The 20261-nt window shown below is 40.2% G+C and overlaps 3 protein-coding genes across 8 annotated transcripts in view; all 3 read right to left on the bottom strand.

Moving 5' to 3' along the window:
* Nphp1 (nephrocystin 1) overlaps positions 1–5198 on the bottom strand; it is a 47089-nt gene extending 41891 nt beyond the window's left edge. For all 5 annotated transcript variants that reach the window (XR_003486546.2, XM_027421861.2, XM_027421862.2 and 2 more), the window contains exons 1-2: positions 5062–5198; positions 300–373 (exon numbers count right to left, since the gene is read on the bottom strand). Coding sequence is in view for 4 of the 5 variants with exons in the window: in XM_027421861.2 (XP_027277662.1) it covers positions 300–373; positions 5062–5130 (143 nt within the window). In the remaining variant the exon portion in view is untranslated. The remainder of the gene's footprint in view (positions 1–299; positions 374–5061) is intronic.
* Positions 5199–7810: 2612 nt separating this feature from the next.
* Mtln (mitoregulin) lies at positions 7811–9071 on the bottom strand. Its single transcript, XM_035446081.1, has 2 exons — positions 8785–9071; positions 7811–8265 (listed from the first exon to the last, which is right to left on the bottom strand). The coding sequence occupies exon 1, from the start codon at positions 9016–9018 to the stop codon at positions 8848–8850; it is 171 nt and encodes a 56-aa protein (XP_035301972.1). The 5' UTR covers positions 9019–9071; the 3' UTR covers positions 7811–8265; positions 8785–8847.
* Positions 9072–12349: 3278 nt separating this feature from the next.
* Positions 12350–20261, bottom strand: part of Bub1 (BUB1 mitotic checkpoint serine/threonine kinase) — a 31291-nt gene continuing 23379 nt past the window's right edge. For both annotated transcript variants that reach the window (XM_027421859.2, XM_027421860.2), the window contains exons 18-25: positions 18963–19168; positions 17140–17283; positions 16083–16198; positions 15620–15781; positions 15280–15437; positions 15011–15179; positions 14076–14182; positions 12350–12670 (exon numbers count right to left, since the gene is read on the bottom strand). In XM_027421859.2, the coding sequence (XP_027277660.1) occupies positions 12475–12670; positions 14076–14182; positions 15011–15179; positions 15280–15437; positions 15620–15781; positions 16083–16198; positions 17140–17283; positions 18963–19168 (1258 nt within the window). In that variant the 3' untranslated portion in view covers positions 12350–12474. The remainder of the gene's footprint in view (positions 12671–14075; positions 14183–15010; positions 15180–15279; positions 15438–15619; positions 15782–16082; positions 16199–17139; positions 17284–18962; positions 19169–20261) is intronic.

Genomic DNA, 20261 nt, shown 5'->3' with positions numbered 1-20261 from the left:
CATTCATGTTAACAGGCATCTCACAGTGTTATTGTGGAAATGAATGAAGAAAGTTTGCAAGTATCGAGTATGAGGCTTAGCACAGAGAACAAAATGTAAGCAGGCTTCCCTCTTTCTAACGCAATTCTGTCCTTACCTTCTCCATTCCAATACAGACCCGTTGAAAGTGATTTTTTTTTAAGATATATTTTTGAAAAGTTTGCCCAGTTACTTCCACATCATTCTCCATTATTACTTTATTTTGGGGGAAAGGAAAAGAGTAAGAGTTGGGGTGGGATTGAGCCTCACTGTTAACTTACCTTTGGAAAATGTCTCTCCTTTTACTCGGTTCCAGAGCACCTGTCAGTTGGCTTTCAGTAACCAAACTATCAACCTATGACAAATGGAGACAATTTAAGACATCATGTTAATTACTGTACAGCCTGAGGAAACAGAATTTTACTAGTCTCCCCGCCCCCAATATATAATGAACAGTTTTGAACATGGGCATACAATAAAGTAGAATTTTATAGCAAATCCCACTACTTGGATCCTATTAACATCTTATTATACCTGTTTGTTTTAATCTATCCAGTTTTTTTTCCTTGCAAGTCACCAATACACTGTCCTCAAATATTATACTATTGGCCTCACTGGCTGAAGTTCACTGCTTAATGTAAAATTTGCATGTGGAGAAGCACAAATCTGAAACACACACTTGCTGCACTTTAACAGATTTATACACTTTATAACCCAAACTTTATCAAGATAGAGTAAACTGACCTGAAAAAAGCGACTATTTCCTTCCTAATAAATCTTCATTCCATTTCTCCTGAGATAAGCATGCCCATTCATTTTCTCAGTACAAGTGAGTTTTCCCACCCCATGGACATTTCTGTAAAGGGAGTTGGCTAACAAGGCTCTGTCTATGCTTCCTGGGCCCTGTACTTTTGAGGTAGTTCACATTGTACGTCTCGGTATATTCCTTAATGCCAAGTAAGACTCATGGTCTTGACTGTACCAGGACTTTCTCTTGACAGCATTGTGCAATCAAGCACCCTCTTTACCTTTGTCAAGTACCCACAAAGAGACACACGTTCTTTTGTCTTTTCTGCAGTGTGTGGAAAAGGCAGTGTCAGGGAGGGGAGACATAAAACCGCACTAGCTTCCTCTTCATTCTTGGTGTTAGGTGCTCACAGAGTGCTATTAAAATTCACCCCCAGTGACAGAGCCAGCCATCAAAGGCCCAAATGACAGGTGATTCTTTGTTCTGTGGACATGGAGATGGAAATCTATTCTGGGTTTTCCCTTCAGGTATCCCTGTGGGAACAGGGAAAAACTAACGGCCAACACTATCAGCAAGTCCTTTCCAGACACAGTGTGATAAAGGGCTCCTCGCCCTGGACACTTCATTACAACCAAAAGACCATTACAGAAACCACAACAGATCAGAATGTAGAGTTGTGGAGCTCAGTCCCCGCTGATTTGTCTACAACACAGCTCCTGCTCCTAAGGCTCAGGGAACATTTCAGAACCGAGGACGGAAAGATTGCAAAAACCAGAGGAGCAGGAAGTTTGCTGTGAGACAGTGTCTCCTACATTGATGAAGTCTCACCAATATGGCTGCCAAAACAAGACCTGAACAACCAGAGGACACCAACAGACATGCTAATGTGAAAGGGGTAAAGCTTAGAGGCTTCAACCCTAGGGCTACAAAGAACTACACAAGGAATGCCGAGAGCTGGAGAAATAGTTTGTCTCCAGAGACGAGCACACCAATACTGTCTAATACCACCAAATGGTCAGCTCTGAAAATATATACAGGCAAGAAATGCTTTACAGACTGAGTAGGCTATATTTATATATTTAGGAACACACACACAGATGTAACAATGATTAAAGAAAAAGAGGCAAAGAAAGAAAGAATGGTGGTGGTACATGGGAGGATGGAGAGGGAAGGGGTAATTATAATCTCATATATATATATATATATATATGTATATATATATACATATATATAATTTAAATCAAATACATATAATTTAAATCATACACACAGATAGATAATAGACAGACAGACAGACAGACAGACAGATAATTTAAAAAGCAGGGCTCCTGAGCCAATCTGTTTCCAGATCAAATAACCCTGAAAATAGCAACTGATAGTGTCCTGCTGAAAGACTACATTACCCAGCTTCCCCTGTAGTCTGGGGAAGTCATTTCTACCTCGATATGGGCCCATGTCATCTTCTTGTATTCACATGGGTGACAAAGATGCCCCCTAGCTATGAATAAACATGGCCCCACCTGACCAGTCCAAGCCTTTCTTTCCACCTTCCATCTCTTTACAACTCTTTAAATAACCTAACATAATGGTGCCCAAAGCCAAGTTAGGAAATCGGAGCCTACCAGTCGCTCAAGCCCACACCCATGGACAAGCCTCCCTGGCTCTCATACGTTCCCTGGCCCTGGGCTTAGAGGGCCAGGCAGGGCCACCTGTTTCTCTCAAGCAGTCTTTTCTTTTCATTCTCTGTCTCTTCCCTTTTTCCTCTCACCTTACTGTCTCGCTCTGACTGGCCCTGTAGATTTTTTTTTTTTTTTTCGAGACAGGGTTTCTCTGTGTAGCTTTGGAGCCTATCCTGACACTCGCTCTGGAGAACAGGCTGGCCTCGAACTCACAGAGAGTTGCCTGTCACAGCCTCCCAAGTGCTGGGATTAAAGGCGTGTGCCACCAATGCTTGGCGGTCCTGTAGATTCTTAACCCTGGAATCCAGGCATGTTTGGTCATTTCGAGACTTAGAGGCTGCTCCAAGTGACTGAATATTGACCCCTGTTTTTGCCTGTGTCCCTCATCCACTCCAAGTTTCCAGAATTGAAACCAGCAATTCTCCTTTCTGTATTTTAGGAATTCTAAGTTCATTGACTATGATTTTAAAAGGATGTTTAGACAATCTTGATTTGTTATAGCATACCATGTATACAACCTGACTTCAACTCTTGTTTAGGAAAAGGGTAGTATTTTAGATAAAAAGTCCTTTCTAAACTCTTGTTTAGAAAAAGAGCCCTAATGGAGTCAACTTCGAGTACCATGTGGCTTGCAGCCATCCTGGTGACCTCATGAGGATGGGAACATGCCATGTAACTCCACCACCATTTGGTTAAGGTGATCATGTGATGCTCCTCTTCTTACTATTGTATCCCCCTTTTCACTCTAAGGAGGTGTTTTTGTTGTTGTTTTTTGTTTTTCAAGACAGGGTTTCTCTGTGGCTTTGGATGGTGTCCTGGAACTAGCTCTTGTAGACCAGGCTGGTCTCGAACTCACAGAGATTCCTCCTGCCTCTGCTTCCGGGGAGTGCTGGGATTAAAGGCGTGCGCCACCACCTCCCAGCCCAACACCAGGCTTCTAGGATGGTTTGTTTTAAAACACTTGTCTTGAAAAAAATATATATATATGCAAACAACCATTAGCTGTTTGCCCTACATACTATCCTGCCCTGCTTTCTTCTACATATTTTATGTATAATATACAAAACAAATGTCATTGGAGTAGAGTGTATTCTATTTTACGTTCCTTTTCCTATTCACATTTATTTATTTATTTTATGTGTGTATGAGTGTTTTGCCTGCATGTATGTGTGTGCCTGAATCAGGCATCAGCTTCTCAGGCGTTGTGAGTCACCGTTGAGGTTTGTGCTGGAAACTATGCTAGGGGCCTCTGGAAGAGTAGCCAGTGTTCTCAGCCACTGGGCCATCCATCTCTCCAGATCCTGACATTCTTTGGCTAACTTGATATCTTATCACAAATACTTACCCCCAAACACCAAAAGATCTAGCAAAAATCTCCTCAGCACTATCATATTCCATCAGACAATACTAGGTGGTTAGGAATTGGAAATGACATCACCAAGGAAAACTGCAGCCCTGTTTGGTAGCTGTGTCTCCTGACAGAATGCCACTTTGTGGTTAAACATTCTTGAAGCTGCAGTTAGATTGTTCCTGTTCTAACAGAACCATGGAGGCCAGAACACTATCTCAGTTGCCACACAGGTACCATAGCAAAGCGCTGTGTCCTCGGAAGAACCAGACTCCATTATATTGCCTACATTGTAATTTTGACATTCCCCTCCACCATAGATGGGCATTTCTAGAGGATCATCATCAGAAATACCCTAAAACGATAGTCCAGTCAACCATGATTTGGGGAGAAAGAAGGTCATGGATATGCCACTCATGCCATCAATATTGATTAAAACTTGTTTACAATCTACAATGGGGGGACCCCCAGGCTGTGCTCTCCAGCTCCTGAAGCCCACTCCAGTCTCTCGGGAGCAGATCCTTTGTTTCCTATATAAACTTCTGTTTAAGCTTTGTGTCCTGCCACTAAATCCTTTCCCTCAAAAGAAGAACTGAGAAGCCCTGTATAACATTAATCCATCTATGGATTAGTTTATCCATCCCACTAATACCTATCATTTATTCATATTCAGCTTTTCTATTATAAGCAAAAAATGTGGTGAACACATTTAAATATCCATCTCTGTCACACTTTTAAGTTATTGTAAGTGGGAGATTGCTGAGAATGTAATCAACCAGCCTAGGAGGATCAATGCTCGCTATATGTTGTCAAACTGCTGTCCAGAAATGTAGACTATATACCAGGGCATCGCCTGTTTCATCGAGTCTTCCTCAGCACTGAGGGTTATGACTTAAAATCGCTACGATCTTACCTCTTTTGCAGGTGCTTGACTACCTTTGAAATTAACTTAAGTTACTAATCTCCTGTCCTTGGCTCGTTTATCGGATCTCAGGTATTAACACTATTCTTGCTACACTTGACACCTGTTACACTTGATTTTTGAGAAAGCGATGACTTTCAAAGCAGAGTGGCAAAGGACTGGGGTGGATCTGACTAGTCTAGACATGCGCGGGAGGGGTGAGAGGGGTTAAGGACTGAGGTGTTAGCTGACTAGCAAGGCTTTCTGGAGGTTTTGTCTACGGCGGGGATCGAGGTTAGAACGCTGCGGCCCAGCGCTCGGGTCCTGGCGAGGGGCTGGGATGTGGGGCCCCCTCCCATGCACCTACCTGAAGCTTAAGCTCCTGCCCGCGGCGCCTGAGCGCCTGCAGCGGGTCCCGCGGCCGCCGGGCGAGCATCGGCCTAGCAGCCGCCGGCGGGACCGCGCCGGTTGCCAGGGAAACCAAAACGGGAGCTCAGCAAGATGACGCTATCAGCGGGCGCCGCCACCCAGCGCCACCGGATTCGCTAAACGGCCTAAGAACAACTACTGTGGATTCCTAAGGATGGGGACGTAACCCGGGAGTCCTCAGACTGTGCGTCTCGTCACTATCACGACCTCGTACCATGCGTTGCTCTGTTCTATGCAGCTTTCCGACGCCTGTTCCGGGAAACTAAACTTTGAAATAGTTTAAGCATGGTAAACTCCATAGCTACGAGAGCTTTCCTGTGGCATTTGTGAGACTCGCGATTTGGCTTCATACTGTCACCCTATGGCCGGTGTTATTATTTTTGAAATAGCCTCATTGTGTAGCCCTGAACTCAACAAATATCTACCTGTCTCTCTGCCTCCCTAGTGTTGGGATTAAAGGCGTGTGCCAGCACACTTGGCCCAGAGGCGTTTTTAAATTCTTGCCGTTTGGGGTATTGCTGAAGTGTTTCCAAAGTTTTCATGTAGTCCACCCTGAATTCTATGAAGGTGGCGATTCTATCTTGTGCGGCAAGCCTATGGCAAATAGATATTTTTCAAGAGCCCCCACATTTTTGTTCACTCTCGGGAAAGGTGGTAATATTTCCCCCTAGTGAGACTCAATCCTCTAAATCCAATTCTCAAACTTCACTACAGCAACCCTGGATTCAGGAATGATGATGATCCAAGTTCAACAGTTGAGGATGCCATTCCCAAGGTATCTGATTGCTATTGTGACTCCGGCTCTCAATTTACTGATTCCATTTTGACTAAGATACAGACTACCATTTCCATGGAAGACTTTTCCAGTGTGGGAGAGAAGGCAACTTCATACATTTAAGTAAGATAAGAAAAGGAAAAGAAATGTTGACACAATGATGTCAAGGGGGAATGGCTCACTACAAGGCTAGGGACACACAGGACATAAAACACCAACAGGTAGAAAACAAGACTAGTATGGCATAGGACAACATGTTTTGAGAGGGATGCCCAGAGGTGACACAAAAAAGGATGAGTATACCTGGATGCTGCACATAAGCAAAGAGAAGAGGGCTGAAGACATGGCTCAGTGGTTAAGAGCATCGACTGCTCTTGCCCAGGTCCCAGGTCCAATTCCAAGCATCCACATACAGGTCAGCTTGTAACTGACTTATAACTCCATTTCCAGGGGATCTGACACTATTTTATGGCCTCTGCAGGTAGCAGGTGTGCATATGGTACACAGACATGCACTTGGGCAAAACTCACACAGACAAAATTTAAAACAAAAACCATAGAAAATGCCAAGTCTTTCAGAAGCTGGTCCAGTCACAATTGAGTTTAACCCCAAATTTTCAGTTTGGGACAAAATGTGCTTCAAGACCACCTACCTCAACTAAGCCTCAATGAGGGATGTTGACTAAAACAAACTTCTACCCTGGGCTGTAGAGATGGCTCTAAAGGGACAAGATACCCCAAGACAAAGTTCTCTAGAGGAAGAGGAAGGGTTATTTGTCTGTGGCAGGGGGAGAGGGGATGGGATGGGACACAGCACTAGGGACAAAGGATTGCCTCTGGTTAGAGACAGACATGGCCCATAGGAAATGGCACTTTATAAAGGCGAAAATGGGAATTCACCATATTGGGATGAGGTGTGCAATTTTAATTGGCATGTTAAAGGAGGCTTTTTATTGCTGGACCTTGGTAGTCAGCCTCAGGAGAAAGAGGCTAAACAAGGGAATAGACCTTGATGGCTAGCTTTAGGAATATAATCTAATGGTTTTTAGCAAGGAAGTGGGAATTGGGGAGAAGGGCAAGACCTGCCAGTCATATTTGCCATGCTTGGGCTGCCTAAAGTCCCTTCAAGCTCAATTAGGAAAGCGCCTACCACACATGCATGAAGATCTGGCATCAAACAAACACCTAGCATCCATGTACAAACCTGAGTGGGACAGAAACAGTGTGTAACCAAGTGCTGAGGATCAGGGTCTTGGGTTTGGAAACAGGCAAACCAGACCAGCCAAATATAAATTCCTAGCTTCAGTGAGGGATCCTGTCTGAAAAAAAGGGGGGGAGGGGTGAATGGGTCCATGGCTAAAGTGCCTGTTGCAAATGTAACTAGAGTTTGGATTCCCTGAACCCATGTGCCAAGCAGAGTGGCAGTTCCTATGACAAACTTTGGGTCTACACCTACATATATAATCACATGTGAACATATATACATTCCAGTACATACTACACATACATGAAGAGAAAGAAAAGGTGGAGAGCAACCAGGCAGGCACCTGAAGCCAATCTCTGGTCCCCACATAGATGTCCACCACCACCACCCGCAGGCAGAAACCCCTACTTATTCTATCTCAAAGAGCATCAGCTAAGTTGAGAGATATTGACTGGAAAGCTTCGGCCAACTAAACAGGATAGAGCTCTAAGAACCAACATTTCAGCCCTTGATGGAATTCACAAAAGAAGACCACGTTAGAAATAATAGGGCACAATAATCCTAGGAAAACGGGCAGTGGGATTTTCCTGAAGAATGAACTTCCTGAATTTTCTTAAGTTAAATGGGGCTGAGACACAAAACTGATATTCTTAAAAATGGGGACAGTGCGTCAGAAATGCATCCTACAAATAGACAACCAGGGACTTGGTCACTTGATATGACTGGCATTTATCTTTAAGCTCTACTCAAAGGTTTCTCTTTCACATGTACATTTCCATGTTAACACATAAGAAATATTTACACTCAGCACTTGCAGTAAACTTTCATTCTTCAAAGTGCAAATATCTTACATCTATAATGTTTACTTCAGTCATTTGCCACAGCGCCTATCTTTTCTTAAGATATCTAGAAAAAGGACCCACAATGGTCCCCAGAAGAAATCTGACTCCAGGTTGTCCCAAGGATGTGAACGATTGCATAAGGCCTCTGCTTTCAGGATCCAGATCTCTTGCTGCAGGAACTGAACGGTAGGCAAAATACTCCTTTCCTTTGTGAGGAGGGAAAAGATTCAAAGATATTTACATCTTTTTATTTTAAAAATAGATTCATAAAGTGCAAGATGAAATTATTTCTTTCCAGTGCTTCATATCCATCTTCGATAAGCTGTTGAAAACAGAAAGAAAAAAAAAATCAGTAACACACAATCTTTAACTTCAAATTACTGTACTGGGAAGGTAAACCACGAACAGCAAGAAAACGACAGCGCTGACGAAACGCAAGGCTCCTGACATTCACTTTTTGTATTCTATCTGGCTACCAACAACGTAAAAGACTTCGAATTGAAGTTTGCAAAAACATCAAAGCCACAGTACTACCCGGGGACCTAATAAAAATGAATTTGGGGGTTGGGGCGTGAAATACTTTACAGTTCCATCTCTCTTTTTCCCCCATTTTTTTCTGTCCAGTAGTCTCCATTTCGAAGTTAAATGTTAAGGTGCAACTGCATCGCACGTGGTAAAACATTCCCATTAAACACCCTCAGTTAAACTGAGTTGCAACACCGCAAGAGTAAGTAGAGAAGACAAAAACTATTTTTTCTCTGAGGTCTAGGAGCAAGCCACGTTCCTGCAAGCCGTGCAAAGGCGACCCGGGACTCTCCCGGGCGTGTGAGCGCCGACTCACCCAATCCGGGCCGCGTGGGGCTTGAGGAGTGACGACCCGGCGGGCTCGGGCCGCGGCGCGCGCTCAAGCCAGGTCCAGCTTCTTCTGAGTCATCGCCAGTTTGTCCTGAAGCCTCCGCTTCCTCCAGTCCAGGTAACGTCTCCGCAGCCGATTCGCCTGCCAGCCCAGGACCACTCCAGAGGCGAAAGCCACTAGCACTGAAACCTGAAGTGTCCTTTCAGACACGTCCGCCATTGCAGCCACCCAGAACGGAGAATAGACTACGGAATGGCGCAAGGATCAAATAGGGCAGTGCTCGCCCAGGACCGCTTGGAGCATGCGTGAGGCAAGGGAGCAGCGTCCTGTGGCTCTTCGGTCAGCGGAAAGTGACCAGTACAGGGTCTCACCATGCTGCAAGACTGTTTTGATGTCTGGATAGATAGGCTCCGTATTTCTTCCACATTTCTTGTTTGACATTAGTCGGGCATTGCCTTGCATCATAGATGAATTGGTGTCATCTATTCCTGTTCGTTTTTTTTTTTTTTTTTTTGCAGCTCAATAACTAAGCTTTCTGGTAACTTGATTTTAAAGTAATAAACGAATAGAGAAAAACTTTAATAATACATTTAAATGAACGTATGTAGACGAAATTTCCTTTAATACTACATTTTTGTTTATCGAAGTACCCAGCTTCCAAGTTAATGGCAATGCAATAACCACAGCTCTCATCTTAAAGGAAGTTCAGACTTTTTTCTTGAGCCATTATGAGTGACCATGGCCTGGGAACACAGATTTAGGTTACTCCGAACTCCATGTTCCAACGTGGAAGCAGTTTCATCAAGTTTTATAGTTTTACAGAACAAAGAAAGTCATAAATGAAGGCAAGTTTAAAATACAGTGGCAATTACAGTAAGATGGAGGCGGCTTTTCTATAGACCTAAGAAAGCACATGTTTGAATCATTGCCTTGACTGATACAATCCAGGACAGAATGGTTTGTTTTGTTTTCAAAAATAAATACCTATTTGGGATCTCCCCCAGTGCACATTCACTTACCTTTTTATAGCAAGGCAAGTGTGAAACCAATTGTGTGTCATTAATAGAGGGTTACTATACAGTTGGATAATACAGATGTAAATTTGGGCAAGAAAACCAAGAGTGTCAATAGATATTTGCATAATTTAAAATAGCCACATCAAGAGAGTATCATGAAGTTTAACTGGAAGGGTTCCCACTGAAACAGAGTGTCCAGTAGCACTTCACCGTTATTTAACATCATTTTCAAGGTAGTAACCGTTAACACAAAGACACAGAAAAAGCAGAAATGATACACACTGCTTTCATAAAGATAGTAACATGGTGCTAGGTGGTGGCAGAGGCATGTGGGTCTCTAAGTTCCAGGCCAGCTAGGGCAACACAGAGGGCAACCCTATTTTGAAAAAAAAATAAAAAACCAAAACCAAAACAAAAAGCTACAAAACCAATTCCCCCCAAAACAAAAAGATAGTAATAGGGAAACTTCAAAGAGTCTACTGAAATCAACAGGCTTCATAATATTCAAACTACCAGCTAACTACAGGGGAGGGGCTGATTTAAAATGCACAACCAGGAAATATAATCCTAAATGTTTAAGTTAGTACTAGTTTTTGAAAAAAACAATATTGGAGCCGGGAAGAGGTGGCACATGCCTTTAATCTCAGCACTTGGGGAGCAGAGGCAGGTGGATCTCTGTAAGTTTGAGGCCAGTGTGGTCTACAGAGTGAGTTCCAGGATAGCCTCTCTACTACTACACAGAGAAACCCTGTCTCTAAAAACAGTAACAAAATGAACAAACAAAAAACAAAACAAAAACAAAATAAGAAAAGAAAAAAATAAAGAACATTTTTCAGATGAGGGTAACATTTTAAGACATAGAAGTCAAAGGCCATTTAAGACCATAAATCAGTCTAGGAAGCAGAATTCTAACTTCTTCACAGAAGTAGAAATCTTTATACTAGTCAAAAACAGATGTCAATTTGGGATAAATAATTTGAAGTTATATACAAATCTTACAGAATAAAGAGGACATATAGAAAATGGACTAATAGGCTTCACTAAAAAAGAACACATGCCTACCCCTCCCCCCCCACAAAGTGGATATATTTGGCCTAATCTATAAGAGAAATACTGCCAAACCAACAAGTGAAAAGCCTGATGTACGTGGTAATGGCACAGGAACAAGGCCTTGTGGACCCTGGCATAAGCACCATGGTAGCTAGTTGCAGATACTCCCAGCATTTGGGAGGCAGAGGCAGGAGGATCTCTATGAGCTCCATGCCAGACAGGGCTACCTAAGGAGGCCCTATCTTAAACCAAAAGCAAAGCAAAGCAAAACCAAAAGAACAACAACAACAAAACATGGACATAGACAAAAACTCTCTGAATAGAACTCCATTAGCATACAAAAGGAAACTTCAGCAGAGTGAAGAGACAGCTTACACAATGAGGGGAAAACTTTCCCAGCTATGTTTCAGACAGGGAAGAATATATAAGATATTCAAAGTACGGTTAAAATCAAATGCTCTCTCACACACAATCTGCCAGTCAATAAATGGGCCAAAGTGAATGTTCCTAGAAGAAACAATGGCCTTTAAGTACCCAAAAGAGAGCATCCAATATTCTTACCTATGAGGGAAATGCCACCCAAAACTACTTTGAGTCTCTCACCCTCATCAGAACAGCTATCACTAATGAGAGACAAAAATGCTAGTGAGGATGTGGAAAAAGAATCCTTTATTCTTTGCTGGTTGAAATGTGTCCTCTTACGGGCATTGTGGCAGTTCTCAAAAAAGTGAAAACACAACTGTTTATGACCTAACTGTACCACTCTTGGGTATACAAAGGATTCTATCTTCTACCAGAGAAATCCAAACATCCATATTGATTGCCCTTCTATTCACAATATCAAGGAAATGGAACCAGCCTAGATGTCTATCATCCGATGGATGTGTAATGAGAATGTGGTATCATACAGAAGAGAATTCTATTCAGATATACATCATGAAATTTGTATGAAAATAGATGGAGTTAGAAAGCCTAAGTAACTCAGAGTCAGAAAAACACAAAATGTGCTTTCTCTCATATGCAGACCCTAACTTAAAATGTTTATCATATAAGTGGGGTCAACAGTAACTGTAGGCTATGAAACTAAAAAGACCTTGAGAAGGAAAAAAAAGATGTTGAGGGAGGAGAAAGGGACATGGACAGATGAAATATGAAAGCAGAAAGTAAGCAATGGGGGAGGGTGTGTTATATAAAGGGGTCAGAAGGATAGGGAAGAAAATTCAACAAAAAACTAATTTTGTCTGAAAGTACCATAATGAAACCTAACCCTACCTATGCTAATTAAAGATGAATTTTAAGTACTTTTGGTCTACTTTGGACTTAAATAGGTCTGTATTAGAAAGGTGATTTCTAGAAAGCATTTAAACTTGAATCATTCTCAATGAAAACTTGTATACAAAGAGCAGCCCAACTAATTAGCCTGCTTCACATGGGTCTCCTTACTTTGTCAATTTTGTTAGAATATTTATAGCAACTAGGTCACATGGGTGTATCTTATGGGCTTTATTTTTTAACATACATAAATAAAAGTGTGAAAAAAATAGGATTCAAAGTGGGAGGGAGTTTAAATTTACAAAGTGTTTTTTTGGATAAGGTCCAAATCCATATTTTATTTTCTCATCCGCTTATATTCTGAGAGCAGCACAATTAGCCTATTACGAAGGGTCTTAATCTTGTTGGAATACTGTTGTTCAAATACTGTCTTCATTTTTTGTCTCAACAAATCCAAAGATGGAAGATGATGACAATCCGGGATATTCAACATGATGTGAAAGAATTCCTCCCACATATCCAAATGAGGAAGCCTGACAAGACAAAATATCACAATGAAAAACAGGCAACCTTCAGTATCCACAGCAACCTGTTCCTGCATCTATTTTCCACAGGCATGGACATGTCAAAAGAACAGCTCTCACCCATTTGCATCTTAACCAAGAATCCATCACAAACAGGAGGAACTAAAAATCCAAATATACTTTGTTCTAAAAACACGATTTAAAATAATCTTTTAGCAATAGATCTTCAGTAGAAGTACTATCTTTTAAAGAAAATCTGTCTTCTTTTGGCTTCCTGTGTACTGCCAGAATCTGATGATATAGTTACTTGGTTCTGATAAGCCTAACTGCATATATGGCAAGATATCTGGACAGACAGGCTGCACTCTTTAGTATAGAGCTCACACTTAAGGGGGCTTAACCACTTATAGTGGTTAAAGTTAACTGAAAAAAACTCCAAAAACAGGGAGAAAAAGCAGAACAAACTAAAATGTCACACTAGATGGAAACTGAGAAGGAAGCTTTGGGCTTTTTTCTATGCTACTGACAAGAGATGGAAACCTTCTGAACCTTCTGGTCCTTTGATAACAAGCATGGGAAACAATAAAGCAAATAAAGTACTTGCTGAATTTGATGGCTCTGTACAGAATAAAAAACAACTGTTGTAAGTTTTCTTTTGGGTTCTGAATCTACTCTACATGATTTGTATAAAATTTATGCAAACTCTTTCCCTTTTCTGCTTTGTTAGTGGTGGGGAGAATGAGGGGAACCTCAGCCTAAATTTTCTCAAGAATGAATCAACATGTAAAATTCCATTAGACTAACACATAAATGATTTTTTAATGTATACATTTTTATATCTTAGAAAAGTTAACGATATATGGAAATATGCATGCATAGAATAATCAGCTTCAATTCAATACCACCAGTGGTACATTTACAGATTGTTACTTTAGGGACGATGTTGACATTATAAGCTCCAAACCAAATATTAACCTTTAAATATTTTATAAAGTAAAGTCACACAGGGCTGGAGCTTGAAACCCTGTCTTGTAATAGAAGGGTTTCATTCTATTTATAATTTATAAAACAGCTTCACCTATATTATTTTCTTTGCTTATAAGATTTGAGCAAAGCAGAATCATCATCATTCACATTTACATAAACAAGAAAACAAGCAAACAAAACCCCAAGGCTTACCAACATTGACTTCACTTACAATAAAGAGAAACAGTCAAAAACAGGATCTAACCTACATGGCCAGGGGCTCTCAATGGTTTCATGAGGCACTGAATACCAGATTTGCTCAGTGCGTAATGTCAGGACTATGCTATTACCACACTGCCCAAGCTCATTTTCTGGCTAGGTAAACTCTACTATTTTGCTGTTATTTTTTTTTTCTTTTTTTATTGTAGCACCAATGTTAGTAACCTACCTTCTAAAAAGACCTTCAGGTTTCCAGACTCCTCCTTCATTTTTTACTTTCATGTAAGTCCCAAAGAGCATACAGTATATTGTTGCAGTAACTCCATAGTAATCAATCTATGAAGAAAACAAGTATGTGCAATGTAAACAGTAATTTGCATGTGAGTATATCAAAATATGTCTCCACTGCAGAGTTTTACATTTACAGAATTCTGAAATCCAATGATTTGCTTCACTGAGTGCCTATCCAAGTGAAGTTTCTCTGAACACAAAACACTATTGCCTCTGAGCTGAAGAAACTCTTTGAGAAGCTCAGTCTTCATTTAAATAATGTCTTCTTCAAGTCCTCTATCCTTTCACTTGGTGAAAACACAATAATCTCTCAGCTTGGCAGTTCCTCCAATTCCATTCCCTGGGACTCTGGTGGTTATTGTATAATTGCACATCAATGCCTCTGTGTGATGTGTTCATTATAGAAAAGTACATTCTAGCATAGTCCAAATCTGTAGGATAGCAAACTACCTACAATCCACTTCAGATAAGCATTCATCTACCTAAAGCCTCACTGGGAGTAACTGACTAAATAGAAGGCCCCTTTATCATTCATGGTCTTCTGGAAGCCACAGCTGTTAGCTGGAAACTGGGCAGCTTAGGCTCAAAACCTTTACATGTATCCTAATTAGCAGTACGTTCTTTACTTGCTAATGAAAACTCTGAAACTTTCTCACAGAATGTATTTGCTTTTCTGCTCTGTTGACAGAATCTCTCCTAAGAGAGGAAGACTCTTCAAAAGTAGAATTGCTTCTTCCTATTCAGCCTTACATTCCACCTTTCTTTCAATGTCCAAGAGACCAGTCCAAACTACCCGGAGCTCTAAACTCATTTTGAAAGTCTGGTAAGTGTAATAAAGAAAATGACTTCAAACCTCTCGCTTTCTTTCCATACCTGGTAGTTCCATGGCTTGTTACTGAGCATCTCAGGGCACTGAAAACCAGATGTTTCACATTTTCCTGTAAATGCAGTTCCTTTAGGGAAAAGTTTCATATCTATACTCTGACCCAGGTCAATCAGTGCCAAGCCAGTAGCTAAATCTTCACCATCCTGTTCCAAAAACCTACATTAAATACAAACAAGGGCCAGGATCCATGAGCACAAATAACAAAAGGATACCAGTGAAATGTTAGGGAAGAACTCCACTCAAGTGTCATACTTACCTGTGGCCTAGTATGAAGTTATCTGGCTTAATGTCTCCATGAATGATTTCACAGCTGTGGACTTGTTCAATTATGTAAAGCATTCTGATAGCAAAAATGATGACGAGAGCCTGGGGCATCACTTTTTCAGGGGTATTTTTATAGAGGTTAATGGCATTCTAGAAATAATGCAAATGGTATCCTAAGTTGGTAGTAAAGGATTAATGACATTTCAAATCAAGGGCTTTATACCTGCTTTCTATTCCAACAAAAGTTCCAATTGTGAAAAATAGTGCAGGTTAAAAACCAGAAATGCCCATGCATTCATTTCATGTTCACGTCATGACAATCAGACACTTACTAGTATCGTCCCATAGCTGTAGAGCTCCCCTACTAATATGCTCCCATTCTGGAATAAATGAGCAGAATAAAACTTGATGATCATGTGATGCACTGCTGGCTTTAGTCTCGCCATCAGCTGTGTCCCAATGTAGAATTCCCAAGAATTGGCAGGTCTCTGAACCTGCAAATCAAATAAGGACATGTGACACGTGTATCCTTATCCATATTCTGTAAAATAGCTAGAAAGCATCTCCTCCCAGTTAAGGATATGGACAAAGAGTGAGGACAAGCTAAGCACTAGTCAGCAGTATAGGGCTTGTAGGATAATCTTAGTGGTAAGACAATTCTGAGTCTTCACAGGACAGCTGTATTAAATTATTGACTAAGGCCTCATTGACATCAGTATTTAAAGGCGAGGGGGCATGGGAAGATAACTTCTAAAATTCACATCTACATTATACAAGAACTTATATATCACTTACCTTTAATATACATTTCTGTTTACTTTTGGTATCATTCACATCACCATGAATAGCTTCATAGACTTGGGCAAAAGCCCCTTCTCCAAGAAGGTGATTCACATAGACCAGCAAAGAACCTTGGAAGACAAGCATCTCAAATTGACAAAAAGCCGTAAGGACTATCAAAGTGAGGAATTCCTGGTACCTGAACTGCTTTAATACATTAAAATGGGTATAACCTGGGGAACTTTTTGCAGACTTAAATGAAAGTAAAACATATACCTGCCATGAAAGAGCCTTAATAAATTATTTTTAAAAAAGGGGTGAGGGCAGCTCTGATGACCCAGTATATGGATATGTGTGGCCTTGGGTCCTGGCCCTTCCATTACCTGTGGTGCCTGCTCTGAACAACTGTTGAGGTATTAGGAAGACTATCTAGAAATCAGTAAAGTTTTTTGGAAAATGTACATGTTTTATAGGAGAAAAACACAAAACAAAAACATTTTTACAGGAGAATTTAAAAAAGGCAAAGCATAACTGTATTAATATTTGTAATAGTTTAGAATGGTTAGGCCAATTTTATATTTCAGGAGTTTTTGATTTAGGTGGTTGTGAGCTGCCCATCATGGGCACTAGAACCCCAAACTGAGGTCTGAAAGTACTTTTTTTTTTTTTTTTTTGGTGATGGTGTTCAAGACAGTGTTTCTCTGTGTAACAATCTGGCTGTCCTGGAACTTGCTTTGTAGATCAGGTTGGCCTCAAAATCACAAACATTCACCTACCTCTGCCTCCTGAGTGCTGGGATTAAGGGTATGTGCCACCACAGTGGCTCTGAAAGAGCTTTTAACCTTTGAGCCATCTTTCCAGCCCGGAGTACATGTATTTTTAACTCTGATAGATTACTGCCAAATTAAAGTCCCAACAGCAATTACAATTCTATTATCACAGCTTAATAAAATTTCTCAATACTATAGATATTAACTCTTTCTTAAAGGTGAAAAGGATAGGAGAATATCAGAGTTACTGTCTGTTTTTCACAAACAAGAATTCAAAGTTCTATTATCCATATAATTCTTACCCAGTTGGAATTCTGTCTTGGGCTTGATGGCTGGAAGTTTACACTGCCACTCAAAAGTATTTGAATAGGAACTCACTGGTTTAGGAAGCCCAGAGAGAAGTTTAACAATCAATTCATCATCCCATGGGTTCTCAATAGTAAAGTCTTAAATAGGAAAAATAAAAAGGAAACAAATTCAGCATTCAAATATTTTAATGTAAATTTTAGATAAATAAGTAAAAGTATTCATTAAATAAACTTTCAAAATCTTACCCTATGTAGAGCATTGGTCCAATAATAACAGAAGCTAAAATTGGTAGTTCTGTCATTATTATCACTTTAGGTCTACAAATTTGGGTGAATATCCAGTTCCAACAAAGGGAATCAACTAGCTACTTCCTGACTCATCTGGAGTTGCAGGATTTGTGCCTTCAAAAATTATAGCTGCATATCTTGAAGTACACTTGCATATTATTAGTTAGTTGCTTCTAGTGTGCTCAGACATACCCTTTCACTGTTTCCACCACCAGGATACACAAAGCACATGACCTATATACAATTTGCATGAATGAGAATACTGTGTACACAAAAGGAAAAACAATTCCTAAAGGAGAACAAAGCCTTCTCTCCAATTTCATATTATAAAATACTCTATCACTGGTGGTTTGAAAAGGCTACTCTCCAACACGGCTACTACTTTCTTAGCATATACAGAACATAGTTCTGAGACTTATTAACTCATTTAGTTCTTACAGTAATCCGCTAAGGTAGTTACTAGTATAATCTGCACTTTAAGATACATTTGTTTATTTTTGGGGGGTGAGGTGGGGTGGGGTTTCAAGACAGGGTTTCTCTGTGTAACAGTCCTAGCTGTCCTGGAACTTGCTTTGTAGATGAGGCTGGCCCCAAACTCACCAAGTTCTGCCTGCCTCTGCCTCCCAAGTGCTGGGATTAAATATGTGTACCACCATCGTCTGGGCTAGTTTAATTTTTTAAAGTGTACAGATTGTTTTGCCTGATGTGTATATTTGGGAAGGCATAGGATTCCCTAACAATTGTGAGACAGCATGTGGGTGCTGGCCAGTGAACCTGGGTCTTCTGAAGAGCAGCCAGTGCTCTTAACCTGAATTATCTCTCCAGCTGACTTCTATTTTAAAGAGAAGCACCATAAACTTAGTTGGGGAGCTGGGAGTCGGAGCCTTGCCTTAGAATTTAGTCTGTCTCCAGATTCAATGTTCTCAATCACCATGTAAGACTTTCTATTATGACAAGGGACAGAGGAAGACATCTTGTAATATTCGGTCTTGACCTATCTGTTACATACAGGGGTGAGGGTAATATTAGATTATATGTTTGACACATAGTAAACTCTCAACTTTGAACTCTTTAAAAAAAAAATTTTTTTTTTAAAGATTTTTTGCTTTATGTGTATTCATGTTTGCATGCATGTGTGTATGTGCACTATGTGTGTGCCTGGTGCCCAGAGAGATCACAAGAGGGTTTCAGATTCCCTGGAACTGGAATTATAGATGGTTTTGAGTAATCATGTGGGTGCTGAAAACCAAACCTGGGTCTTCTTGAAGAGCAGTCAATAGTTCTCTTAACCAAAGAGCTTTCTCTCTAGGCTCCTAATTCCTTTTTCTAAACATAGCAATCTCAGTGTCTTTCAAGATTAAAATGGATTTCAAATGTGTTAGTAGTGAATTATTTTGGGATGCAGCTACAAGTTTGTGTAAGTCTATTTTCTATTTAGTGTATTTAAGTCCTACTCTGAGTTCTTTTATGGAATAGCTTTTCTATGCTATTGTTCTCATGGCACAATTGAGATGAGCATGTGTGCATACTTGGAGCATTGACATTCCCAAGTGAACTAGTCTGCATCCATTCAACTTGGAGTCCAGCGCTGGCATCTGGTATGTCCTCCATGGTCACAAGGTCAGTGCTTGTGCATTTATAAGCCTCAAAGCCGAACACTGCTTCCTGGAGTATACCACCTGTGGCAGGCTGGCTAGGATAGTGTAAAGACGCTGAAAATTTGTCTCGAATTGGACTGGATGTGTGAAAAAGAGAAAACAAAAACTTCATGTGTTTAGAAGCTTATAAAACTTGATAAAAATAAAATAGCTTCCTTTCATTCTAAGAATAGCATTTCAAAATTATCTCATAGGTTGAATTGATCAAATAACTTTCATTAAACAAGTATGTGTAAATACTTAAGCTACTAAGATATGAATATGAACAGAAATAAAACCAGAGTCATTTACTGTATTAGGTAAACCGGTAAGGCGATATATTTTGTACTTAATAGCAACTGTGGGAAGGAATGAGTTTATTCTCTAAAGCTACATCTAAATAGCTTACTGTAATCAAGACTGAGTATTTTTCTTATTCATATATTTGTGAATTTCACCTATGGGCTAAATTGGTAAAATCTAGATTAATACTTATGTGATTTTTCTGTCATTCACAGTCTTATAGAACAATGAAAAATTGTCAGTAAAAATACATATTCCTGGGTCAGGCCAAATAAAGTGATAATCACCTTATTACTTCAGCTCTCAGCTGTCTTTGTGTGTGTGTGTGTCATATGGAATTAATGTGCTTTTAATCAAAATTCCACAAATTAGAAGCTCTGTGACTTTAGACCAGCAATATGTTCCCAAGACCGGATTTCCTCATTTGTAGTAAGGGTTTAACAGAATACTGTCATAACTCAAGTTATTGCAAGGATTAAGCACACACAGCACACAGAAAGCATAAATATCATTCCTGGGTAATAATGTATGTATCTGTTACATGCACCAGCCTAATCAAATACAATGGAATTTTACTTTTGCAGCAGTACCTAAAGAAACTTAAACATCTACCTTCTCTTAAAAGACCCTGGTTTTCTCAATTAAACGGGTGTGTAAAGCACAAATTTGCATTTTCTCAGTTTTGCAATAGTTGACCCATCAAAAGAGGATACAGTTTGAATCTTGGAATGAATTTCAGAAAAAATGAGCTCAGGGATCTGTTTCTCAAGCTGCTTCTCTGACTACCCTAATACACCAAGTGTTTAGGTTCATCACTGCATTTACATTAACAAATAGTACCTTCCAACTTAAAGCTACCACTTTATTATTAGCCTTAGCCCATTAGAA

This window comes from Cricetulus griseus, chromosome 6 (assembly GCF_003668045.3).
Source record: "Cricetulus griseus strain 17A/GY chromosome 6, alternate assembly CriGri-PICRH-1.0, whole genome shotgun sequence".
NCBI classification, from domain to species: Eukaryota; Metazoa; Chordata; class Mammalia; order Rodentia; family Cricetidae; genus Cricetulus; species Cricetulus griseus.
Note: the sequence above shows the minus strand (reverse complement) of the source record. Positions and strands in the feature narration are given on the sequence as shown.